Below are 23946 nucleotides of genomic sequence, written 5' to 3' on the forward strand. Positions count from 1 at the left end.
GATATTTTCAATGCATATACATGAAAATTAGATATGGAATGCATACCTACAACCGACTGACATTTTGACAAACAATTGACATACAACTATTATGCTGATCATATGTGCTATTAGATGGATATTTCGTCAAACAAATGGTATGTAACATGTATCTCTTTTATTGAATTTATTCTCATGTACAATGTTGCTATGAATTTGCCAAGACAAATGGCTTACAATAATGACTACAGTAATGCCAAAATCTGATTCTAAATTATCACGGCAAAATCGTATGCCCTAAAAAAAATTACAATGTTAACTACTAATAGCTGCAAGAGGAACTTGATAATAGTGATGTCCAAGGATGGAGATGAATCAAGCATAAGTACTGTATCGCGGCATCATTCTTGCGTACTGTAGTAGCCAACAATAAATGTATGCTCCAATTTAAGCACAAATAGAACTCCTGAATTGAAGCTCCCTTGAATACCAAATTCAGTGGATATTTCACCACCTCAAATGGTTGCAATACTGAAGAGTTGACGTTCTCCAATGGCTGACTGAAATTAGAAACCTTAATTTCTTCTCCCAATTTTATATCAAATGCAATTCACAATGATCAGATGATTAACAATGAAGCTCTCACCTCTATTTATTCTTTTCCTTCACCCTTTTAGAAGGAAATAAAATATTATTTAATTGCATTCTCTAGAAGCTTCCCCCTTTCCAATACAATAATTAATTGTATTTCTAGAAAATGCACTCTCTAGAAGCTTCTCCCTTGCAATACAATAATTAATTGTGCTTTTAGAAAATTAAAGTAATTAAATATAGTCACATTTTAATTTTAATTTATTTAATGACTTTATAAGAAATTGATTTAATCAATTTCTCCTTATTTCTCCACTTAGCCTTTGGAGAATGTAAAGGCTAAGAACTCCACTGAGATGCTAAAAGGATGGGGACATTACAGACACTTATGGAACACATGTGATGGCTGGAAATGAACTGGAAAGCATACATATTTGAATGGAAAGGGCCAAAGTCAGACTTGGAAAGATGGATATACTTTGAAACATGAAAGTGGAATGCATGGGAATGCGTGTGAATGAAGACTCTTGATTTTAAAAAGTGACTTGGGCTTTCAAGATGTCATTGCACAGAAATTGGATTACATGTATATGCAACATGTAATGAAGAATGGAAAGTGAGATGGCATGCGAATGCGGATGGAGAATGAGCTTATATATAACTGCATATGAAATGCGTAATGACAAGGGAAGTGGAATGACATGTATTTTGCTCATGAAGTGTAAGGTGAAGTGAAATGAAACATACTCAAGTTCTTGGGAAAGAACTTACAACTTCTTCAAAATGAAGAAAAACTGAAATGCCAACAAAACAAAATACAAAAACAAATACAAAAGAAAAACGTACCTTTGGCATAAGACTCAAACATGTCAACAAGCAAGCTACTTCAATATGCAAACGCCATTTTGGAATTTGGGAAAAAACCAAAAACATGAAAATGAAATTTTTCATCATTTTTAAAAGGAAAATGCACTTTTCATGGCATCTATATCAACAATTGTGAAGCGTCAAGTTAAAACATGCATAAAATCAGCAAAATAAGCATCAATTAATTAGCAAGAAGGAAAATGTCCACTTACTTGATGATTGTATGCCAAAAATGGAGGAGAAAGAAACTCCAATGTTGAAAATCTTCAAACAAACTTGGATTTCTTCAACTTTTTAATGATCAATGATTAATGAGAAAGAGATGAGGCGTTTTCCATGTATATGCCCAAAAACCGGGTCAACAAAAACCAAAGCACAAATCGTTTTTGGCAAAATGCATGATTTCATGAGAGCATTGCATGGAACGATTTTCATCTTAAAATGCAAAAATGTGCCCCTCAATATCATCTATAATGACCAAAATTCCAAAATGACCCTTCCTTTAGCAAAAACGTGGATTTTAATGGCCCAAATCTTGGTGTTTTTGTCCAATACGTGGCTCCAAATGAGGTTAAAATGAAACGTATTTCACATGAATGAGGATGCCAAATGCATGGAAATGCATGAGGATGCAAAAACACCTCTTCAGGGAAAATTTTCAAGTCATTCCATAGAAGAATCCAAGAGAAATCACATAAAAAGTGTTCTTGGAGGCCAAAGACATGGACGTTTTTGCCCTAAGAGCCAAATACGGGTTCTCAAGAGAGCATTACATGCATTAGAAGTAACCACACTCTTGAAGTGCATATACACATTTTAAAAATATGCGTCTTGAGCAAAAACGGGTTCTCAAGATGCATATGCATATTTTAAAACATGCAATATGTGCTTTCCCATATTGGACGCTCTCTTGGAGTGCATATGCATATTTTTTTAAATATGCTTTATGTGTAGCTTATTCTTGGGAGATCATTGCGTATTTTGAAGAAAAGGCGTTTACATGCCTTTAATTCAAAAGCTCGCTCTCTAGATGCATTTGCATATTTTAAAAATATGCAATTGGGTCTAGAGAATGAGATGCATAACTTACGTGACTTAAATAAGCACATGGCAATTTAATTTTTGATGAAATATTACTTAAATGGGCTATAAATAATATTTACACTATCATATAAAAAATATGATGTGCAAATATCATTTTAAAAGTAATATTTGCTAGAGCATTTGGTTTAAAAATAAAAAATAAAATCAAACTACATAGTTAATATAGTCACTTACATGAAAAATTTAAAAATAGCTCAACTTAAAAATATAACATGAATTGCATTATAGTTACTTTAAGTGAAAAATCAAAATGATAAAGTAACTTAAAAACATAACATAAAGTGAATTTACATTATATATGTCAATTTAAAAATATAACATGATATTTTTAATTTGTGCAGTTGCACCTAGATAGTCCACTTTTTGGGCACTAAAATGGTCATATTTATTGATTGCTAATCCCGTTTAAGTCTTAAGATATACCGAATCGAAGGGAAAACCAAAAGCAATGACTTAAGTAAAACTAAAGCACTAAAAACCAACACACTCAAAAATGGAAAATAGGACATTGAAGGCTTCAAAAATCAAGTATAGGCTTGACAAACAGAAAAATGAAAAAGGCTTGACGAAAGCTTTCAGTAAAAGAATTTGTTACGTGAATTGAAGTTGATTGATCGATCGACATTAACCAATTGAATAACAAATTCAACTTAGAGAAATACAAAAATAGTTTGAAAAAGTTTCGTACTGTTACCTCCATTTTGCGGTGACAGAACCCAAGACAACAGGATGAAGGCAAAATTTAAATGGAATGAGCAAGCCAATAGGGGATTTGAGACCTTGCAACAAAAAATAGCCTCACAATCTATCCTAATACTACCTAGTTCTGAAAATTTATGCATTGTTGAGTGTGATGCTAGTAATGTTGCAATAGGTGCAGTCCTTACCCAGGAAGACAAACGACTTGCCTTTCATAGTGAGAAGCTTAGTGATGCAAAGAAGAAGTACCCTTCCTATGACTTGGAATTGTATGCTCTGGTTAAAGAAATGTAGGCATTATTACCTCCCAAAAGAATTTGTGGTATACACAGATAATCAAACCCTAAGTTTTCTCAACTCCCAAGACAAGCTTAGCCATAAACACATGAAGTGGGTGGAGTGTATTCAAGTATATAGATTTACCATCAAGCACGAAGGGATAAGTCAACAAAGTGGTAGATGTATTAAGCAAGAGGCTTTTGACAGATAAGGAGATCCAATTAAGGAGCATTGGAATAGATAATTTCAAGGACCTCTACCTTGATGATGAAGATTTCTCAGCCGCATACAAGGTGTTCAAAGAATTCCAAAATCATTTTCATAGTGAGTAATCTGATTTTACTCTTCAAGAAGGTTTGTTGTTCAAAGTGGGGCAGCTTTGTGTGCCTAGAGGTTCCATGAGAGAGAACCTAATCCAAGAAAAGCATAATGGATCCCTTAGTGGACACTTTGGTGTTAATAAGACCATAGAACTCTTTCAAAGATACTACTATTTGCCAAAAATGAATAAGGACATCAAGAATTATGTGGAAATTTGTATTGCTTGTCAAAAAGCTAACGAAACATCCACAAATGCAAGTTTGTATCAACCTCTTCCCATTCCAGATAGCCTTGGGAATGCATCAATATAGATTTTGTGGTTGGATTGCCAAAGAACAAAAAGTGATTTAATAGCATATATGTGATTGTGGATAGGTTCAGTAAGATGACTCATTTTTTGCCTTGCAAAATTACCCTTGATGCTTGTAATATTGCTAATTTGTTTTTCAAGGAACTTGTGAGGATTAATGGCTTTACCCATGAGCATTGTTTTAGACAAGAACTCGAAGTTTATGAGTCATATTTGGAAAAATTTATGGCAGACATTTGGCACTAACCTCTCATGTGGGTCTACTTATCAACCCCAAACAGATAGGCAGACTGAGGTTGTCAATAGAAGCTTAGGCAATCTTCGTAGGTGTCTCACTAAAGAATATGGTCAAACATGGGATCAAGTCATACCACGGGCTGAGTATTCTTATAATGACACCTTGAATAAGTCAATAGGAAAAAGCCCCTTTGAAGTGGTTAATGGTATGCATCCAAGAGGCATTTGCGAACTCAGGGACCTTGGAACAGTAGCCAATAAGAGTGGATATGGAGAGGAATTTGCTCAGTCCATGAAGGAGATTCATGACTTTGTAAGGCAAGCTCTGATGGACAATAACAATAAGCTCAAGCAAAAAGTGTGTTGAGATTATGCGTGTTGCACATATCGCATAATATTGTTTATATTGTATGATTTTATTTTATCATGTAATATTGCACCTACGGGCACCTAGATGGACGTGCAACATGTAGAGATTCTCATGGAATATCCTTGATGAGTTGTATTGTAACATTGTGATAATATTTGATGCAATTATTTAATATTGAAAAAAATAATTAAATGTCCAATATTAAATGTAGGGTCAATGGGTTTGGTAGCACATGGTTTTATCACACGACTTATGTAATACCACTTGGTGGTTTCATGAGAGCTTGCTACTATAAAAGCAACCACAAGGGTAATTGTAGATGCAAGGCAAAAGGCAAAAAAAAGGAAAGTCGAATAAGACAAGGCTTGACAGATTAGCCAAGAGGGAACTTGTGAAGGTTGGAAGCATGGCACGGGATGTGTTGATTTATGCTTGCTCACATAGATTGTTTGGTTGTGGCTATGGTTTTGAAGGCTTCCATGGTTGTATTGCAGTGATATTTTGTTGAATAATACATAGTAATAGATGCTTTAGGAGGCTGAGTTTTTTTCCCTCAATAAGGGTTTCCCACAATATATCTTGTATCATATTTTTGTGGATATGTTGTCTATTCTCTTGCATGTGGATTTTAAATATTTATTTATTTCAGATCTATTATGGGTTATGTGAAAATGGTAATAGTATTGGCCACAAGTTTCCTTACAAATGGTATCAAAGCTATAGTTTTGTTGTTGTAACCCTAGATCAAATCTATGGGAATACATGAAAGAATAAATCAAATGACAAGATATATGGGTTTTGTAGGTTTTTCATTGTAGATCTGAGAGTTTTAGATCTGTTGTTATGATGGGTTATTGGCAAATTTTGGGCATGTGAAATTTTGGTTAAAAGGATTTTTTAGATGTTTCATTTAAATGAGGATTTTAGGGGGAGCTTGCAGAAATGACCTCCTTGACAAAAATGGGCCTCACCACTGGATCCAAATTGTCATTTCCATAAATTTTAATAAATAATATGCCCTAGTTTGGCTATGGTGCGAGAAAATGCAAAATTTTTTTAGTTTCAGCCTGTGAAAGCCATCAAATTTAATGTTGTCGGAATTTTCGTCTTCAAACAAAAAAAATCGCTTTTGAAAATGGTAAAAAGACTATCTTGGTAAACAACCATAACTTTAACCCAGGATATTAGATTTCAGAATTCATATAGACATTGGAAAGTTAATTTAGAGCACAACTCGATGTAAGTTTGATTCTATGATTTTGACATTTTGTCAGGTCTTATCACCTCGAAAGTTAGATGTTTATTTTTAACACAGGTTTGGGTACAACTTGGGCATACAGAGTTGGATTTTGGACTTAAAATAGTTAACAAAAAGCTCATGGAGAGCTCTATACATTGGTTCAGATTTGGTGCAGGTTTGACATGGTTTATTTGGTGATATATTGATTTGAATTGTTTATGAATTATATTGTCTATGGTAGCATTGTGAGTTAATGACATTGTATGTTTTGAAGATTTGATGTCATTGTATACTCAACTTATATTTCAAATTGGTCTCATGATGATATAATTATCAGTGTTTGGTTTGGATATGTATGATGACTTGTTGAGTCTATAAATTGTGCAGTGTTTTAAGTGGTCTATACTTACAATTTGCATTTAGTACTTGGATATGGATTGTATTTGCCCATTGATCTTTCATTATTGATACATATTCATATTTATGGCTTGGATTTGAGTTATCTATGTTCTTTGTCACATGATTTTTTGATTTGTCTTCATGTAGAGGGGATGAGATGTTATTACTAGGAACAATCATGGTGGAGGATTGCAGTTGACTATTTTATGTAGATAGGTTCTGTTGTGAAGTTTTCACATCATCACCCCAAAAATTTTGAGGACCCCCTTTTTTTATCGCTTTGGCAATAATTTTCTAAATTTGTCCAAAAATTTCCGATTTTAGAAAATTTTACACTTTGGACACCTTCGGGCAAAGAGGGAGGAGGTTAAAATTATTTTTCACCTGGTCTTAGCTCGATTTTTCGAAACTGGCAATTTTATCCTTAGGTCGAACAAATTTCAAAGACGGCATTTTTTTGATGGTTAGAACAATATTCGGCAAGATAAATTTACAAATTTTTGGACTTAGATGATTTATTTTGAAAATTGGATGTAATTGTATAATCTTGAGCATTTTTTCAAAATAAAAAATCTTTTTAGATTTAATTGTTTCAGAAAATTTTTAATTTTTTTTGTGAAAAGAAAATTTTGTGATAGTGAAATTGAATTGAAAAAAATCGATTTTGGATGCTAGAGAAATGATTTATTTTGGTAAAAAAAAATTTAAAAATTAATTGCATTGCAAAGTCGAAAATGGATTAAATTGCAAAATTTTGCATTGAATTGGTTAAAATTGCCTTGAAGATTTTAAAAATATAAAAAAATTGGTAAATTAAAGTTGAAAATCGATTTTAGCTTGCTAAATTCAATTTTAAATGATATTTTAACTACCAAAACGTTATTAAATGAAAAATTTTAACATTTCCAAGGCTTTCTTAATTTTATTTTGTAATTTTGGTCCTAACCAGCAATTAAAATATGCTAATTTCACTATGGAAGAGGTAATTTTAATGATGCATTTAAATTTGGACCATGAATGGTGGCCTAATTTAATTTTTAGTCTCTCCCAGGGCAAGTCGGCCAGCTTGGAGGATTAGTGAAATGTTGGTATAAGAGAGTCTCCCCCCTCTTTCATTTCTCATTCCATCTTCCTCCTCCTCATGTGTTGGGCGAAAATTGTGGAGAGGCAATCTCTAGCCTAGGCGATTTTCTTCTTGGAGTAGACTTTTTTTGCTTAGAGGCATTTTTTTTTCTTCCATCTTGGGCGAGTTTCTGCCCTAGGCGATTTTGAGGCAAATTCATATTTTTCTTGCTTGGGCGAATTTTGTGGAGGCCTAATTTTTGGACAGAATTTGGATAGTGTTTTGGAGGTCTGATTTATATCATTTATGACAAATTTGAGGGCCTGATTTGACAAGTTTTATTGCAGCACTCCATGCCCTAGCTAGGTCATAACCAAACTCTAGCAATTTTCATTGACATCTTCTACTATTGACAACATTTTGGAAGGATATCAAAGGCAGATTTGAGGACATTGTTTTGTGCCCTAGATCAAGTATTTCAATGACAATTTCCAGAATTTGATCAAGTCTGATTACAGATTTTCACACATTTTGGTGCCCTAGACAAGGAGTTTTAATAAGCATTTTCAGTATTTGCATAAGGTGGACAGAATTCCAAGGTCTTATTTCACTTGCCATGACTTCACATTCTTGCTTGGAGGACTAAATTTTCACATGCCGGACAAATTTCCAAAGGTGTTCTTTGTTGGTAGAAGGACGAACTTCATTCTGTATTTGGAGGCTGCTCTAAGGGCAAGGTTGTCTCTCTCTTGTTCTTGCTTGGTTTCGTTCTTCTCTTGCTTGTACTTTTCATCCACCACTTCATCATCCCATTGATAGGTTGGAGTTGGGAGATATAAGTGTAGTTTTGATGATAGGTCAGTTCAAGAGGCAGAAATAAGCTAGACCACTCTAGGTATTGGAGAGAGAGTCATAAGTGTAATCCATCCTAAGCACGAAGAGGCAGAAATAAGTAGTAGTCCCACTCCTAGGTTGAAGATTGGAGAATGATAAGTGTAGTGATAGGACTTGGCGAGGCAGAAATAAGTTAGAATCCATTGATAGAAAGGAGGAGATCGATAAGAGTGGTCCATATCACTTAGAACGAAGGGGCAGAAATAAGTGTTTAGGATGGTAAACGTTAGTGCAAGCAAGAACCCAAGAGAAACGTATACCAAAAAAAAGACAAGGAAGACATGATGTCAAAGACCATCTTCTTCTCGAAATTGAAGCAAGTCTGTGACACCAACAATGGCACTATAAACATAATATAGTTGAGAGACAAATGATGGATCAGGCTATCGAGTTCCACTAGGATAATCAAGATGCCTACTTCACTCTCCTAAAATAGAACTGGGTACATGAAGGCAAGAAGGGAGTCACCAAGGCATCAAGGTTCACCCGATCAAACTTCAAATCAGAGTATGGCGACCTCATTGTGCTGCTCAACTGAGTCATGGGCATCTCACAAGGTATGCAATTCGAGAATTGGATGTATTACTTTATTGATGAAATTGCAAATATAAAGGGCAAATTTGATTGGGCTAGAATTATAAGTGAAAATCTAGAATTACAACTTAGGGCAGTGCAAAACTAGAAGCAATTCTACATGGGATCCTAGCCCTTCTATTTGATTCCAAGTCAGCAAAGGTTGAAGTGCGAGCTTTGGTGAAGAATGAAATCGGGTGAAGGGTGAATTTGATTGAAGATTGAGATTCAAGAAGCCCCGCAATTTCAAGAAAGAGCGGATTAGTAGAAGAGATTAGAAAATATTTGAGGCTGGGCAAGGCTTGGCTATTCCTACAAGCTAGCCTGGTTGGAAGACCAAGAAGGTTAAGGAAGGCAAGGATAATGGGGGAGGTTAAGTTCGATTTCAAGGTAATGGCCAAGAGCAAGGCTCTCAAGTTCCAAAGAAGTTCACATCCAAGGAAGCCATCGAGGTCGAGGCAAGATTACCCCAAGTGCATGAAAACCTCATCCTTTCAAGGTCAGGACATCAAGTACGAGCAAGTTTGAGTGGTGATGAGAAAGTTTCTAAGAACAAGCTCAAGCATCCAAGGCTTCACCTTATCTCAAGGGTTGAATAAATTTATAAGATAAGGTTGATGAGGTGGCACTTTCATGTGCATGCAATCAAATCATGCCAAGTGTCCTATGTTCTCATTGGTTGACAAATTATTGTAATTTTCTCATTGGCCCACAAAGTTGGTGCTCTCATGTAATTGGTTGAATAATGGTAACCCTAATTAAGGCTTGTAAGATATAATCTTGGCCCTTGATTTTGCCTCTTAATCTTGGTCATTCATTGTAATTTGGAGCCTCTATATAAGGCCATTTTACTCTCATTTGTGAGAGAGTTATGTTGGTTTATTCTTGCCGAAATACTATCAAAATTGTTCTTTGTTCATTGTTGTGGCTTGCATGGTGGATATACATGATCATTTTGGTGTATTGCATGGTTCTTCTCATCTCTCAAATTAAAGTAGGACTTCATTTCATGTTGTTAGAGTAGAAGTAGATGGCTAATTGTATGGTGATGTTAGTGAATGTTTGATAATGACCTATATACTAGGCCACTAGCATCCTAGCGGCTTGTTAGGAAGCCTTGTGTGGTAATCTAGTCCAATCACTTCTAAGTTCTACTTGCATATCATCTTTCTGCTAGTACTTCAAGTTGGGTTGGATGATAGGTGTCAATGTGAAAATCCTAAGAGTATCCCTTAGAATCATTGCACCAATGGAGGTAGCGCCACTGGCAAGCTTTCATTTGGTTAGATCCCCGTCCATTTCCTAATTTCTCCATCCATAGGATTAGTAGTAGAGCAATAAGCATTTAGTGGTAAGAGTAGTTGAAAGTGAAAGTGATCAAGGAGAAAAGAACAAGTCAAGCAAGCGAAGTACCGCCAAGTTATCTGCGAATGAATAACGTAAGCCCACCTATGTGATTACCAGCAAATCACATCGATATACTGAGTTAGTATCCACAGGTGTAAGGAACATTGGAGTTTTGCTTATGTCTTCATGAGTATGAACTTTTCGAGAGAGGAATTGAGGATTTGATATTCCATATCAAGTGTTCAATTGCTATATGTTATGTAGTACAAAACTGACATCAACAGGGTCGACACGTTGAAAGTTAGATGCTTGTTCATGGATGTGTTTGTGATGACATAGATTTGGGTCTAAAATGATTGGATATACAAGTACTTCCTTAATGTTCATTCGTTTGGATTCCTAATTTGGTCATGGCAGTATATCTTCTTGGTTTGAGGATCATGGTTATTTGGTTTCATGTGAGGAGCTAATGATTTGCACTTTGAGTTCTTTGATGGTTTAATTATTTGGTTGATTCTCATGGTTAGAGGATAGTTTTTCATCATGATGTCATGGATAGCTTGGATACACAGTTTAGTGGGAGTTTGTGACAGTGATGAGGTGGCAGTGTAGGATTGGTTCTTGGCTTGGTTTGGAAATCTTGCTTTCACTTGATACTGACACTTTGGTTGTGTGTGTAGACTTAGAGGATCTTAATGCAGGAGATGAATTTTATCATGCCATGGGTGACTCAGTACCACAGGTAAGTGGGAGTTGTTGACATTGATATATTTATTGATTGTTTGCAAATGTTGGAGGATGTCTTAGATCTTGTTACTACAAAAGCATCTTTGACATTTGTGCAGTGCACTTGTTAGTGGTGGTTATCTTCGTGATGCATAGAGATGGTTGCATCTTAAGGACTTATGGGGTTCTTGGTAAAGGTTTGGTTTATGCTTTCATTTGACATGTTATCCTTGATTTAGGATGGTTTCATTATTATGTCATGGTATAATCTTGATATGCATTTAGAGTTTTAACATGTAATGACATGTTCACTTGAAGCATGATATCTCTCTTTGGTTGAGATGATTTAGATATGCTATCATGTTTATGCTCCTTAGGCTATGGTTGGAACTTTGACATTGATCTTGGTTTAGTTTCTCTGTATTGTGTACATTGATCATTTGTTAGATACTTCATGATATTACTATGTTGCATTTGGAGTTGGCATGTGTTGATCGGTTACAAGTTCTCATTGATACTTAGAGATGGTGGTGATGCTGATTTCTCTTGGATTAGAGATATATTTGTTGGAATGTTTGATGGTTTCAGCAAGAAGTCTGAGGGGCATTTACCTAATATGAACTTGAGAGGAGATTGTTCTTAGATGAGTCTTGGTTGGAGACTTGGATATCTTGATGACCATTCTCATTCCCCACTCTTGGTCTACTTTACAGTTTACTACTTAAGAGGTATAGCACATTATTTCTCTCAGGTGCATTATGTTTATGTTTGTCTTTCATTGATATGGATCGTGAACTCGATACATGAGTTAGTTCTGGAGGGTTCATTTGAGAGATGGTTTAGCATTGGTTTTCTCCTTGTGCATATATTGTTATGTTGGTTGAGTTTTGGAGATGGTTTATATTGAGCATATTCTATGGATCAGGAATGGTTTGAGTTTAATCTTCTTGTGTGAGGCTTACATCTATGATTAGTTATATGGTATGGTTTGGGTGTTGTGGCTTTTTGGTTGGGGTTTTATGGAGGAGATCTTACTTGGCATAGTTTATATCTAGAGATGTGTGTAGAAAGAGATGATACAGGTCATGATTTGCATGGTTTCTCTTTGGTCTTGGTTATCTTCCTAGATGTTCAGTTTCACTTATATTGGATTTGAGATTGGTTGGAGCTTGTGATCACTGAGTTGTTTGCATGTATAGCATATGAGAGATGACATGGTTGTTCATTTATCTCTTTCCTTTGTTGGTTGTGGAGAACTTGGAAGAGTGTTGAGAGACTTGTTATGGGAATTGTTCTTATAGGTTGTTGGTTTATGTGTTGTGGATGTCCTTGATACTACATGGATTCACTTATATGAGATTTTGTTAGTGGATTTGTTATAGATTTGACGTCATCTTTTGCAGTGGGAGCTAGTTGGTTTATATGTGGCAAGTATTGCTCTTGAGACTTGTAATTGCAGGTTACAAATTGGATATATTGATGATTTAAGATTTACTTAGTACGCCTTTGAAGGTATGGATAGTTGGATGGGGTGGCACTTGTGGGTGTTATTTCAGCTATCGATTTTGACAGCTACGGATACATGTGATTACCTTTGGATCAGGTGTTTGTATTTGGCATTTCAATTGGTACAGGATTTTATGATTCTTATGTTACAAGCTAGGTGGCTTTCTCTTTGGTTGTCTTCTATGTATGTCCAATGTCAGTGACATAATAGGAGGTGGGATCATTCATGTTTAAGTTGGATACTTTGATTTTGTTGCGGGTGCCAAGGTGGAGCACATGGTGTACTTTGATCCATGTGGTGGATGAGCTAGGAGGGATTGTTTCCTTATTCACTTATGTGGCTACGGATTGACCCTAAGCAATGTATACAAAAAGTGGGAGATTGTTGAGATTATGTGTTGCACACATTGCATATTATTGTTTATATTGCATTATTTTATTTTATTATGTAATGTTGCACCTAGGAGCGCCTAGATCGACATGCAACATGTAGAGATCCCCATAGAATATCCTTGATGAGTTGTATTGACATTGTGAAAATATTTGATGTAATTATTTAATATTGGAGAAAATAATTAAATGTGGAGTTGATGGGTTTGGTAGCACATGGTTTTAGCACACAATTTATGTAATATCACTTGGTGGTTTGTGGGAGGTTGCTACCATAAAAGCAACCACAAAGGTAGTTGTAGATGCAAGGCAAAAGGCAAAAAAAGGAAAATCAAACATGACAAGGCTTGACAGGTTGGCCAAGGGAGTATTTGTGAAGGTTGGAAGCATGGCATGGGATATGTGGATTCATGTTTGCTCACATAGATTGCTTGGTTGTGGTTATGACTTTGAAGACTTCCATGGTTGTATTGCAATGGTGTTTTGCTGAATAATACATGGTGATGGATGCTTTTAGAGGTTGGGTTCTTTCTATTAATGAAAGTTTCCCAGGGTATATCTTCTGTCACATTTTTGTATGTCGTCTATTTTCTTACATGTGAATTTTAAGTGTTCATTTATTTCAGATCTATTATAGCTTATGTGGAAATGGTAATATTATTGGCTGCAAGTTTCCTTACAAAGTGGATAAGAGAGAAATATGTGCAATTTCAAATAGGAGACCTTGTTATGGTTCATCTGGATAAAGCTAGATTGCAGAAGGGGGTTCTTACTAGACTCTAAATGAAAAGAATTGGACCTTGTCAAATATTAGCAAAGTATGGTAACTATGCTTATAAGGTGGATTTGTCAAATGACATAGGACTTTCACTTGTCTTCAGCATAGCAGACTTATTCCAGTTCTAGCGAACAATCAGGAAGAACCAAACCCCAGGGAGATAGCAAAAAGTTTACCCAAACCAGAAAATCCAACACTACAAGCTAAGAAGATCTTAAATTCCAAAGTGGGAAAGAAGACTAGGCACAAGACTTATATGGTTTACTTGGTCAAGTGGCAGGGTATGGATGAAGTAGAGGCTACATGGGTTCCTAAATCAAAGTTCAAGAAGATGGGCATAGACCCAAGTTATACCTTCCAGCAGTCACTTGACTTTTTCTCCTGGGGAAAATGGTGTAGGAGCACCTTATGTTAAATAGGAAACCCCAGTCAAATTTTGGCTTGATGACTCATGGTTGAGTCAAATATGTAATAAGGGCTCATAGAGGGGTCCAAGTGCATGTTAGGTTGTTTATGATGTGTTTAGGATAATAAAGTTGTGGCAATGCCAAGTTTGGTCAAAAGTTGCTTGTAAGGGCAAAATCTTGTCAATGTGCCCAAATTGGGCCTAATAGTCAAAGTGAGTGTCCAAGTGGTAGGCAAGTTTTTTTGGTCTAGATAACCTTAGAGTAGGTTAAGACACCATTGTGCACCGTCAAATTGCAAGGAAGCTTGAAAATTGAAAAGTTCGCAACTTTTGGCAATTGGTTGACAACTTTTTGCAAGTTATGGCAAAACTTGCCCAAGTAATTACCAACACCCAATAATTCATTGGGGTGGGGAGCATAGGTGTTTTTAAGCCCTCCGAGTTCATTGTGTACAGTTCGATGTATTGAATGCAAAAGTTGAATGGATGAACAAGCATATTGTTTTAATAGTTTCCAATTACAACTCAAGCATCTGTGTTCTATTGGATTGAAATGCATCTTTTCTTATTGTAAATAAGTTGATTAGATCATCTTCCATCTCTGTACAAAGTGTTGTATTTAGTTTTTAAGTTTTGGTGTGTCAAATAAATTTCTCAAGTTTTTAAGTTACTAGCCTGAACTAAGTGATCTGTGCAGAATGGTCTCCCATTTCATTTCGCACTATTGAAATTGTAAGACGCTTGGAGGAATGAAAGCAGGGGGAGTATGTTATACCATATTTTTTATTGGAAGCCAAACTAAGCAGTTTTCTATTTTTGATGTGATGCCCTAGGCAAGATGACAAGTTTCTCGTTTAGGTGTTGATCATTGAGAATTGGTCTATACTTGTAGGGGTGGAATCAAAAGTGTGATTTCTTGATTGACAAAGTTAGGATAATGTCTAAGGATGATACATGTTGAGAATTAAGTGCCTTTAAATCCATTTGCTAAGTTTTTGGATGAAATGAAACTAGTTTATCAGTAAAACCCTTGAAACCCTTAAAGATCCCTCACATTCCAGTTAGAGAATGTATGGACAGTGTCGGAAAGTGGGACCAGAAAAATCTTGTGAAGGATCCAAAAGGGTATCCAAAAGTTAACTTTGTTTGGAGGGTCTTTTGAGGACTTGTGGAATGGAACCCTGAAACCTAAATTGGAGGCCCGATTAAGGTCAAAAAGGCTACTAGGCCTAATTAGGGGTTTTGTGAAATCGGTAGGAAAAGGACCTCTTGATAAGGTCAAATTGAACCTCAAGGAAGCTTATTAGGTGTATTTGAAGACCTTCGCACCCCTCTAATGTTCTTGTAAGTCTTGTGGAGGAAGAATGCAAAACACTACTAGTAGGTGGCTTAGAGTAGATGAGAAAGTGAGTTCTTAAGAGCATTTAGAGATGTCCTAGAGATATAGCAAGATCTTGAGGAACCTTAAGTTATCAAATAAGGGTATAGAGCATAAGGTGTCTGGGTCACACCTATCACCCTCCCTAAGATTGCTCGTCTCCAAACAATCCTGGAGCAAAAACAAACATCACAATCCATTGGATCCCAAGGATAAAACTGCGTAATATCCCTATTGTGCACAACCAACTCTTGCAACACCAACACCCAAATAACTGATATCAATGACAAAATCATCTAAAAACTAACTATAGGCACTAATGGAGAAAACAACTCATCAAAATTCAACCTAACTGAAACACCAATAGTATCAATTCTGAGTCCCCATCAAACGGACGCTCATACCCAACTGCATTGTGGAGATGGTAACAACCATAGGTACTTGAAACGCTACCACCAACTGCAGCCCTTGTTAAGTTGTCTTGGGTGTGTGGATACTGCAAGTGATCTAATTTGCAACTGTCGAACCCATCTACAAAAGATGGTACTAACCTATCCCATAATGGATTGTATGAAATTGGAGCTAACCCACACCTGCGTGAAACCAAATCCTCAACCTGTGGGTCAAAAGTGAAATGATGACCACTCTACAGTGTGTAATGCAAGTAAAAAGCTCCAATCTCCTTCAAGGGCTCATCAGCATCAAACCAGGAATCAAGAGATGGCTCCAATCTCTGACTCTAGACTACTGGTCAAGCAGAATCTTGGGCAACCCTCTCAACAAACCCAACAACGAAATCCCTATGGGGAAGCATTGTAGCCAAGGTCTCTGTAGTCTTTCCCACCAATTGTTGTATAACACAAGAGTCTCGGATGAGAGTACCCTCAGACACTATATAAACCTTCTCGCAAATCTAAACTCTCAAGTAGATACTCCATGAACGACTCAATATAGTAGAAATTAAATGTGGAAGCGTCAACTTGCTCCCCTTGCAATCCATAGCTGATCCCTCTAAAATTGTGGCACTGCCAGCTATTCACTGTTGTTTGTTGTAGGAGATGAAATAACAGACTTGCTTCTGGCAGAAGGAAACAAATCACCATGAGAGCCCATCTCCACCTCAAGAGATACCCTACCCAAGTCCCGAGGACAAGAGGAAGTGGTATCAAAAACTAGCACGCATCCTTCTGAAGAGTCCACCAATGCGATGCTAACTACAGGAGAACCTGGCATAGCAGGAATCACTCCGTAGTCCATCACTAGTGCTCTCATCTCCTTTGTATCCACTACACACATATCCTAGACATGTGTAATTGCCTCCTCACCACATCCATCCTCCCTACTTTTGAAAGTAAACTCGCCGCCAACCACCACTGTCTTAAATTGAAATGGATGTGGCTGGCGTGGGTCGAACATGCTCCCCATCACCAGTGCTCTCATCTCCTCTGTATCCACTGCACACATATCCTAGACATGTGTAATTGCCTCATCACCACATCCATCCTCCCTACTTTTGAAAGTAAACTCACCACCAACCACCACTCTCTTAAACTGAAATGGATGTGGCTGGTGTGGGTCGAACATGCTCCAACTCCACGGTCACCTCATCCAACCATGACTGTGACTTTTGGAAAGCCAACTAGGTACATTGTATTGAGTCGACAGTCACCTTAAGCTCGTGGGTGAGCTCAACCACCTCCTCTTTCACTAACAATGTCTCATAACAAGTGCTACCCACTCTAGAAGGTAATCCTTGTCAACAACTAACTGTGAATAATTATGCTTGAAGATCCCAGTGACCTCTCGAAGTGCATGGACCTCTGCTAGGGAAAGACTACTATCACTGTACTCATCTGACATAGGAGTACCCCAACCATTTGCGACTAACATTTGACAAATAGCATCATAATGCTCAAGAGCTAAAGAGATGTCACTATCACTCACCTTTAACTAACTAGTCACATGATGCCTTTGTAACCCCTGAGTCTTATGCAAGCTCTTTGTCTCACTAAGTACATTGTGATAGGAAACTAAATCCAAACTGCTCACCACAAGATCACTAACTATATGCATGCTACCATCCTCGCACATAACTGCAACCATAGCACAACTACTCAATACCTCTACCAACACCTCATCTAAAGAAGTGGAAGTCCCCACTGTATTGGACTCCTCGCATGACTCTACTTCCCCCTCCACAATAAGTCCCTAAAAATATTGATCCTAGGACTCATCCAAAACCTCCTTGGAGTCATCACCAAACAGCTGGCAAGGAGCACCACACCTATTGCAGTTCATAGCATCCTCAAACAGATCATCAGAGGTGTCCATACTATTCGCATCCACATCTCCTAACAGTCTCAACTATTGTCACTTGACTCTACACACATGGCTCAATGTTGGGCTATGAATCAATAATATTAGAGCATGAACCAACATCCACTAACTCCGCTGTAACACCCAGATCACCAACATCACAGCTTGGTGACTCTATACATGCATCGGTCCCTCCTGAGGAAGTCACTGCCTCCTACACTAAACCATCACTGTGACAACTATCATAGACATCAATGCTCACACTCTTTGCACAATCCAATAACAATCCCCTTCTCAAGAGAGTCTAAACGATTAGTGGTAACAACTACCTCAATAGCCTCTACACTGTACGCAACAACTCTAGAATCCTCAACTTGTTGAAGCTCATTATTTCATACCATCGGCGACGCTGATACATCCACATGTCCTTGTGTAGTAAATCCCTCGTCATGACTTTGGATAGGACAGTGGTTGTCATACTAAGCATAGGCTCCACGGAATTCTGAACACCTATTTGGGAGAACTCAAGCCTTCTTCCTTGCATCCTTGTTGTCAGTCTACTAGAAGCGGAAACCATGTACCTCGTTGCCCTATCAACTATCACCAAATCAGATAGTCTTGCCTTCAACCTTTTCTGATATAGTTTAAGCCTTTCTGTACTCTCCCTCAAAGAATTTATTTTCTCTCTGTTTTCTACAGTACTATGCCGGCTCCCAAAACTACTACTTCCATTGTGTCTGTCCATGGTTGGAAAATGCTAGAGTGTTGGTCACTCAAGATACAACGGCGGATCTGAAATAACAATGAATTCCCTACCCCAAAGGGTGGCAAGAACTGCTCTCATACCACTATAAAGACTCTCACCTAGTCCAATTCCATAAACACCAAATTTGTTTACAATTCAGTTGTTTGACATTTCGTCAAACACTTGGCATGCATCTGTTGTCCTTTATTTTCAGTTTGATAATGATTTCTTGAAAAGATTGTAAATGAATTTTTTGAAATTGATGTGTACATAAATGAGACAACATTGGAGAGTAAATCAATAATTGCTACTATAATGCCATAACCTTGAGATAATAACCAATTTGCAATTCTGAAAAAAAAACACATCATTAGGTGAACAATATTGAATTTTTAATGTAAAGAGAAACTTGAAGTTTTTCAGCCAATGCTGACTTGCCACGGCAAGATATAATTATTGAATTGACAGTGCTTTTTCTAGCCTTGATTATTCCCTCCATCGTCAACAGGGGCTGCCACAATCAAACGTTGTATGTCCTAACTAGTTCACACGCCCAGATTCAGCAACATGGGCCTTAATATCTTCAGCACAGGTTCATAAGAACAAACGCATGCCCTGAATTTGATTGCAGGTCTGCAACCTTAAACATAGACCTCCAATAAACACCAAACACTGCCCAAATCTTGTGTACAGCAGCCTTCTTGCATTCATCTCTAACCCCAATATGGAATTGCACGGTATATGGTATTACCACAACCAATAATTCTTCACAATTGAAGCTCAGAGTTGAAGCTAGTCTTTTTTGCACAAATTAACTTTTCAATCTACAGTAGCCAACTCAAATTGCTCTTCAAATTTGACACTATCAACAAATAAAGAGATGCTTATAGCCTCAGTAGTCATAGCTTTAGGAAAGCATTAAGAATTCTCAAAATTCAATCCACAATACCTCAGCTTCAAACCCTTATACCTCAGCAAGGGAATTGAAATCACCAAACTCAAAAACCCTCACACGGGCAATAAGAGCAAAATAGACAATTGGATGATCAATTCTCATTATGGGAGTCATATTTGTAATCTCAATTACGCAACTTGGCTTCAACTACACACCTTTCACTTAAAAGTATTTTTGCTTTATACTTAGTCACATAATATAATTTATTAATTTCCTTTGGCTTCCAAAAACGACCTTTCCAACCATATCATGATATTGTGACACACAAGGTCATTGTTTCTTGCAAAGTAACAAGAATTGGAATCGGACCAGAATCGGCCACGAATCGGCAAATTTAAAAAACCCTTGAAATTTAGTGAGTAACTTATTTCATAAACCCTTTATCACCAATTCAATTCATCAATTCACAAAAAATCATTTGGCTTTAATTGAATCGCGTGAATTGCTGCGATTCTTGGAACTGTAGTTTCTTGTGCCCAAGATTTAAAACTTTTCAACCCGGTGGCCCAATATACAATCCCAACAAAAATAGCAACCTCAACATATTTAGTTGAATAATAATAATAATTCACCTGTCTCGCGAAAATGATTGAAGAAGCATCAGAATCAAAATCTGACAACATAGGAGTGATCCTGATGAATAAAGATGGTGAATGAACTTGACAAGGTGACTTACTAAAAATAGACGCTCCCTCTAAGATTCTTGGAGCCCAAACCAAAAGCCAAAAATAAAAATTGAGAGTATCTCTCAATTTCTCTAACTCATTTGAGCTCATCAATACCAACCATTGACTTACTATAAAGAGTAAATCCCTCAAAACGTAGCCAAAACTCACCATAAGCCACTAGAGAGCCTAATAACTCCACAAATAGGTCCGCTAAACACCAGTATCAGCCTACAAGGACCCAATAATAGACTGAATCCATCAAATCTGCCACAACTCAAAAATGGGGACATTACATTGATGAAGTACAACTCATGCCCTGGTACATGTGATAGGAGCTTGTCCCCTTGTATGTCAAGATTTGTTATCTTTATTTCATTGTTGTATATTCAAACGTCTTATGTGCTAAAACCCCCCTTGTAAATTGTTGTCCTTTAGGAATCTCATATTCTATTTGTATGTCTAGTGCTAGGATTTCTTTCATCTATTTCCTTTAGTTTTGCTATGGATATTTTTGGTACTTTCAGGTGAAAAGTACACAAAAATATCAAAAACCCCTATCATACGAGGGAGCTGCCCCTCTCAAATGCATAGGAAGATTGTATTTGATATTGATTAGATTACAGTATCCAAATGTTGGCTCGGATGTCACTATGCATAGGGTGAAGAGGGTCATTTGGAGGAAAGCATTCACAATGAAAAATCTGTTTACCAATAAAAAGCAAACCATGCGACAATGATATTATGTGATTTATTCAAAAATATCTTAGTTACCGGATTTGTGATCCAGATTCAGATCCAATCCGGATCCGGATTCATGCCAGGATTTGTCCAAATTCAAGCAAGATCCTTGTTGTAGACTGTGGATCCATTTGGATCCATGGACTGCGAATCCGGATGAATCCATAGTCCAAAACAAGGATACTGCACGAATCTGTCACAAATCCTTCGTGAATCCCCAAGGACCCATAGGCCAGACTTGGAATAAATATATATATTTATATATAATGCATATATGTCTATGTGTGTGTGTACTCACAAATCCTAATGGGAAAAATAAAAAATCACGAATCCATGAATCCAATTCACGTACCCGAATTAGATTCATATCCCAAATTGGTAACTAAGAAATATCAATCCATATGCAGATTGTATACAAGAAAATTCTCTCTTCACAAAGAGGCTAAGTATGTCACGAAGAATTCGATCATTTTATTTGCAGATAATCAACAATGCAGAATTAATTGGGTATCACTGCCATTAATTAATCTCCCAAACATGTGTTCATGTTCTCTATTGTTTGTTTTATAACGGTGATTAAATCATTCAAACAAAATATTGTTTCAATCCGAATCTTTATATATTTTAACAAAAAACTATAACAGACCATGTAACAGCAAATAGCCTTTCATGTACATTGCAATGTTATTGTTTCTGTCAAGTATCTTCCAAACTTCATCCTGAAAGGCTAAAAAGAGAAGTGTGTAAAACTTCCGTTGCTAACTTTATATGCATTCTCATGAATGACTCATTGTCTCTGAAATCCTCCTGAATTATACTATATAGTAACCTGATCTATAACCATTCATTAGTGCTTGTCAGATTAGGAATTATTTGGTTTCAGATTTCACAGGATTCTATTCAGCGACTCTATTAAATAAAATATGTCTCTTCCAGCTATTTTTTTTTAATTTAAAATTCAAGAGATATTGTAATTAGTATATTTTGCTTTTGAATATAAAATATTTGGATTGCAACGTCTTTTGCATAAACTGCAATTATTTAGGATTCATATGAGATGCATATCCCAGCCTTATAATCAGAGCATCAATTACCATCCTCTTGTCTTTCTTCTACATCTCGTAGGGCCTATTTTTACCTCATTTACTAAAGATTTAATTTCTTTACAGTGGGAAGGCAGCATTTCAAATGCTCAGGGACATGGTTGAGAATCCGTCTAAGTGGGAAGGAAGAAAAGTCCTGTTTATTCACTCTGGAGGTCTTCTTGGGATGTTTGATAAGATGCAGCAGCTGCAGCCTCTTATTGGAAAATGGAAAAGATTTAAGGTGGATGATTCTGTCTTGCAAGTAGATGGAGTAGGAAAGATGTTCTAAGAATCAGATAATTGTAGTTTTTTTATCAGCTCTTAGTAACGGCTACAATCATTGCGTGATGCATTTTCAATCATCTACGCTTCGATTGCTTCTACTATCAGTTTGAACTTATAGCTGGCTTCGGGTGAAATGAGCACAATACATCACTCGGAGAACTTTAAACTTAAAGAGATTTTTCAATGTAAACTAAGGATAAGTTTAAGAAATTATTAGAGGACCAATAGGACAGGAAGAAAACATAACTTTTTTCCTAAGAAAATGAAATATTATTAAGAATTGTCACAAATTATTCCAATCATCTCTTCATACATAATTTTCAGTTCTCATGTGTTATATAAGCAATTTAGGAAGGTTTTATAGTTTGTTGATTAAGTCGAGTCACTGCATTTCTGCTCTCATATCTCTGCATCTTGGCAGGAAATTTTCTGTTCTTTAAGTGCATAAAATTGCATAATGGCAACCACAGGGAGCCCAAATTGCATTATGTTTTTCCTCCTTATCAGTCAAGTGCATGTTAAATGACCACCAATTTAGTTATGAGTAATGCTTTTGCCTTTGTCAGAATGTTTGTAATGGAGAATCACTAGAAATTTTGGAGTTGTGTTTAAATTTACTAACATTCATTAATAGCATCAAATTTTATTGTTTATTAAGATCAAATTTGTCAACACTATTATAACACTGTTCTATTGTAGTTTCATAATTGTCTTGAAAATTATAATATGTTTTAAATCAAGGTTTGAGTTGTCCAATATTTATATTTGACCATTTTACAATCATGTGAGATTTGTGATGTTTTACTCTTATCGCTTTTTAGCGCCATTGATGAATTTTTAAGTACGATCGGAACATTGAATTAATATGTACATTTATTCCATTCTTATTCCATTGATGAATTCGTATAAATACAATTGAAACATTTAATTAATGTGTTCATTTGTTCCACTCTTATTTTGAATTGAATCAATTTGAATCTTTATACTCTTTGGAGAATCTTATTTTGAACTCCTTCCATTGGTTTCTTCTATGCTCCCCCTTGAATGAGCTATAGACAACTTGGGTGCAATGAGTCAACCCAACGACAATTATAGTAATGCCTTTATTATTTAATAATATAAGAATCCTTTAATTTATACAAAATGAATTAAATAATTATTACAAATGATCAAGTAGGGAGAAATTTAGGCCCATGTATCTATATCTTATAGTTTCTTTTGTTAATTTTGTTTGTTTAGTTTAGTTGTTTTCCATTAAGCTAAGCATGGATTTTAGAAGAACCTTAACTCTTAAGAAAGTAGGAGAAAACAAGGTTCCTACCCAAAACAAAGGTAGCTGAAATATGAAAGGCATTAATGTACATAGATATACCCATTTTAAGAACAAGTTGACCTTTCATCCATAACCTTATAATGAGTTTGTGAAGAGGATAGGCAAATATTATTCCTCCATCTACTCATAATAGTCCAAGTGATACTATCATCGATAACTACATTAAAGGGGGGACAAGAGGAAAAATCCACACAAAGGATCCATTAACACATATAGAAAAAGGTAAGAGGTGACCATCCCCCATAAGAGGCACCTAGAGTTAAGTGGAACTTATTGGAAAATAAGGTTGAAGAGAAAGGTTCCACAATAGGGTTTGTATGGTCTAATAAGGCCACGTAAACTCAAGGACTTGTCTTAGCTTGAG

At 36.3% G+C, this 23946-nt stretch overlaps 1 protein-coding gene across 2 annotated transcripts in view; it reads left to right on the forward strand.

Moving 5' to 3' along the window:
- D-CDES (D-cysteine desulfhydrase) overlaps positions 1–22566 on the forward strand; it is a 288605-nt gene extending 266039 nt beyond the window's left edge. For both annotated transcript variants that reach the window (XM_089796697.1, XM_089796698.1), the window contains exon 10: positions 22049–22566. In XM_089796697.1, coding sequence (XP_089652823.1) covers positions 22049–22253 — 205 coding nt within the window. In that variant the 3' untranslated portion in view covers positions 22254–22566. The remainder of the gene's footprint in view (positions 1–22048) is intronic.
- The last annotated feature ends 1380 nt before the right edge of the window (positions 22567–23946 follow it).

Source organism: Cupressus sempervirens, chromosome 8, assembly GCF_028749045.1.
Source record: "Cupressus sempervirens isolate cs-2001-9-10 chromosome 8, ASM2874904v1, whole genome shotgun sequence".
Taxonomy (NCBI): domain Eukaryota; kingdom Viridiplantae; phylum Streptophyta; class Pinopsida; order Cupressales; family Cupressaceae; genus Cupressus; species Cupressus sempervirens.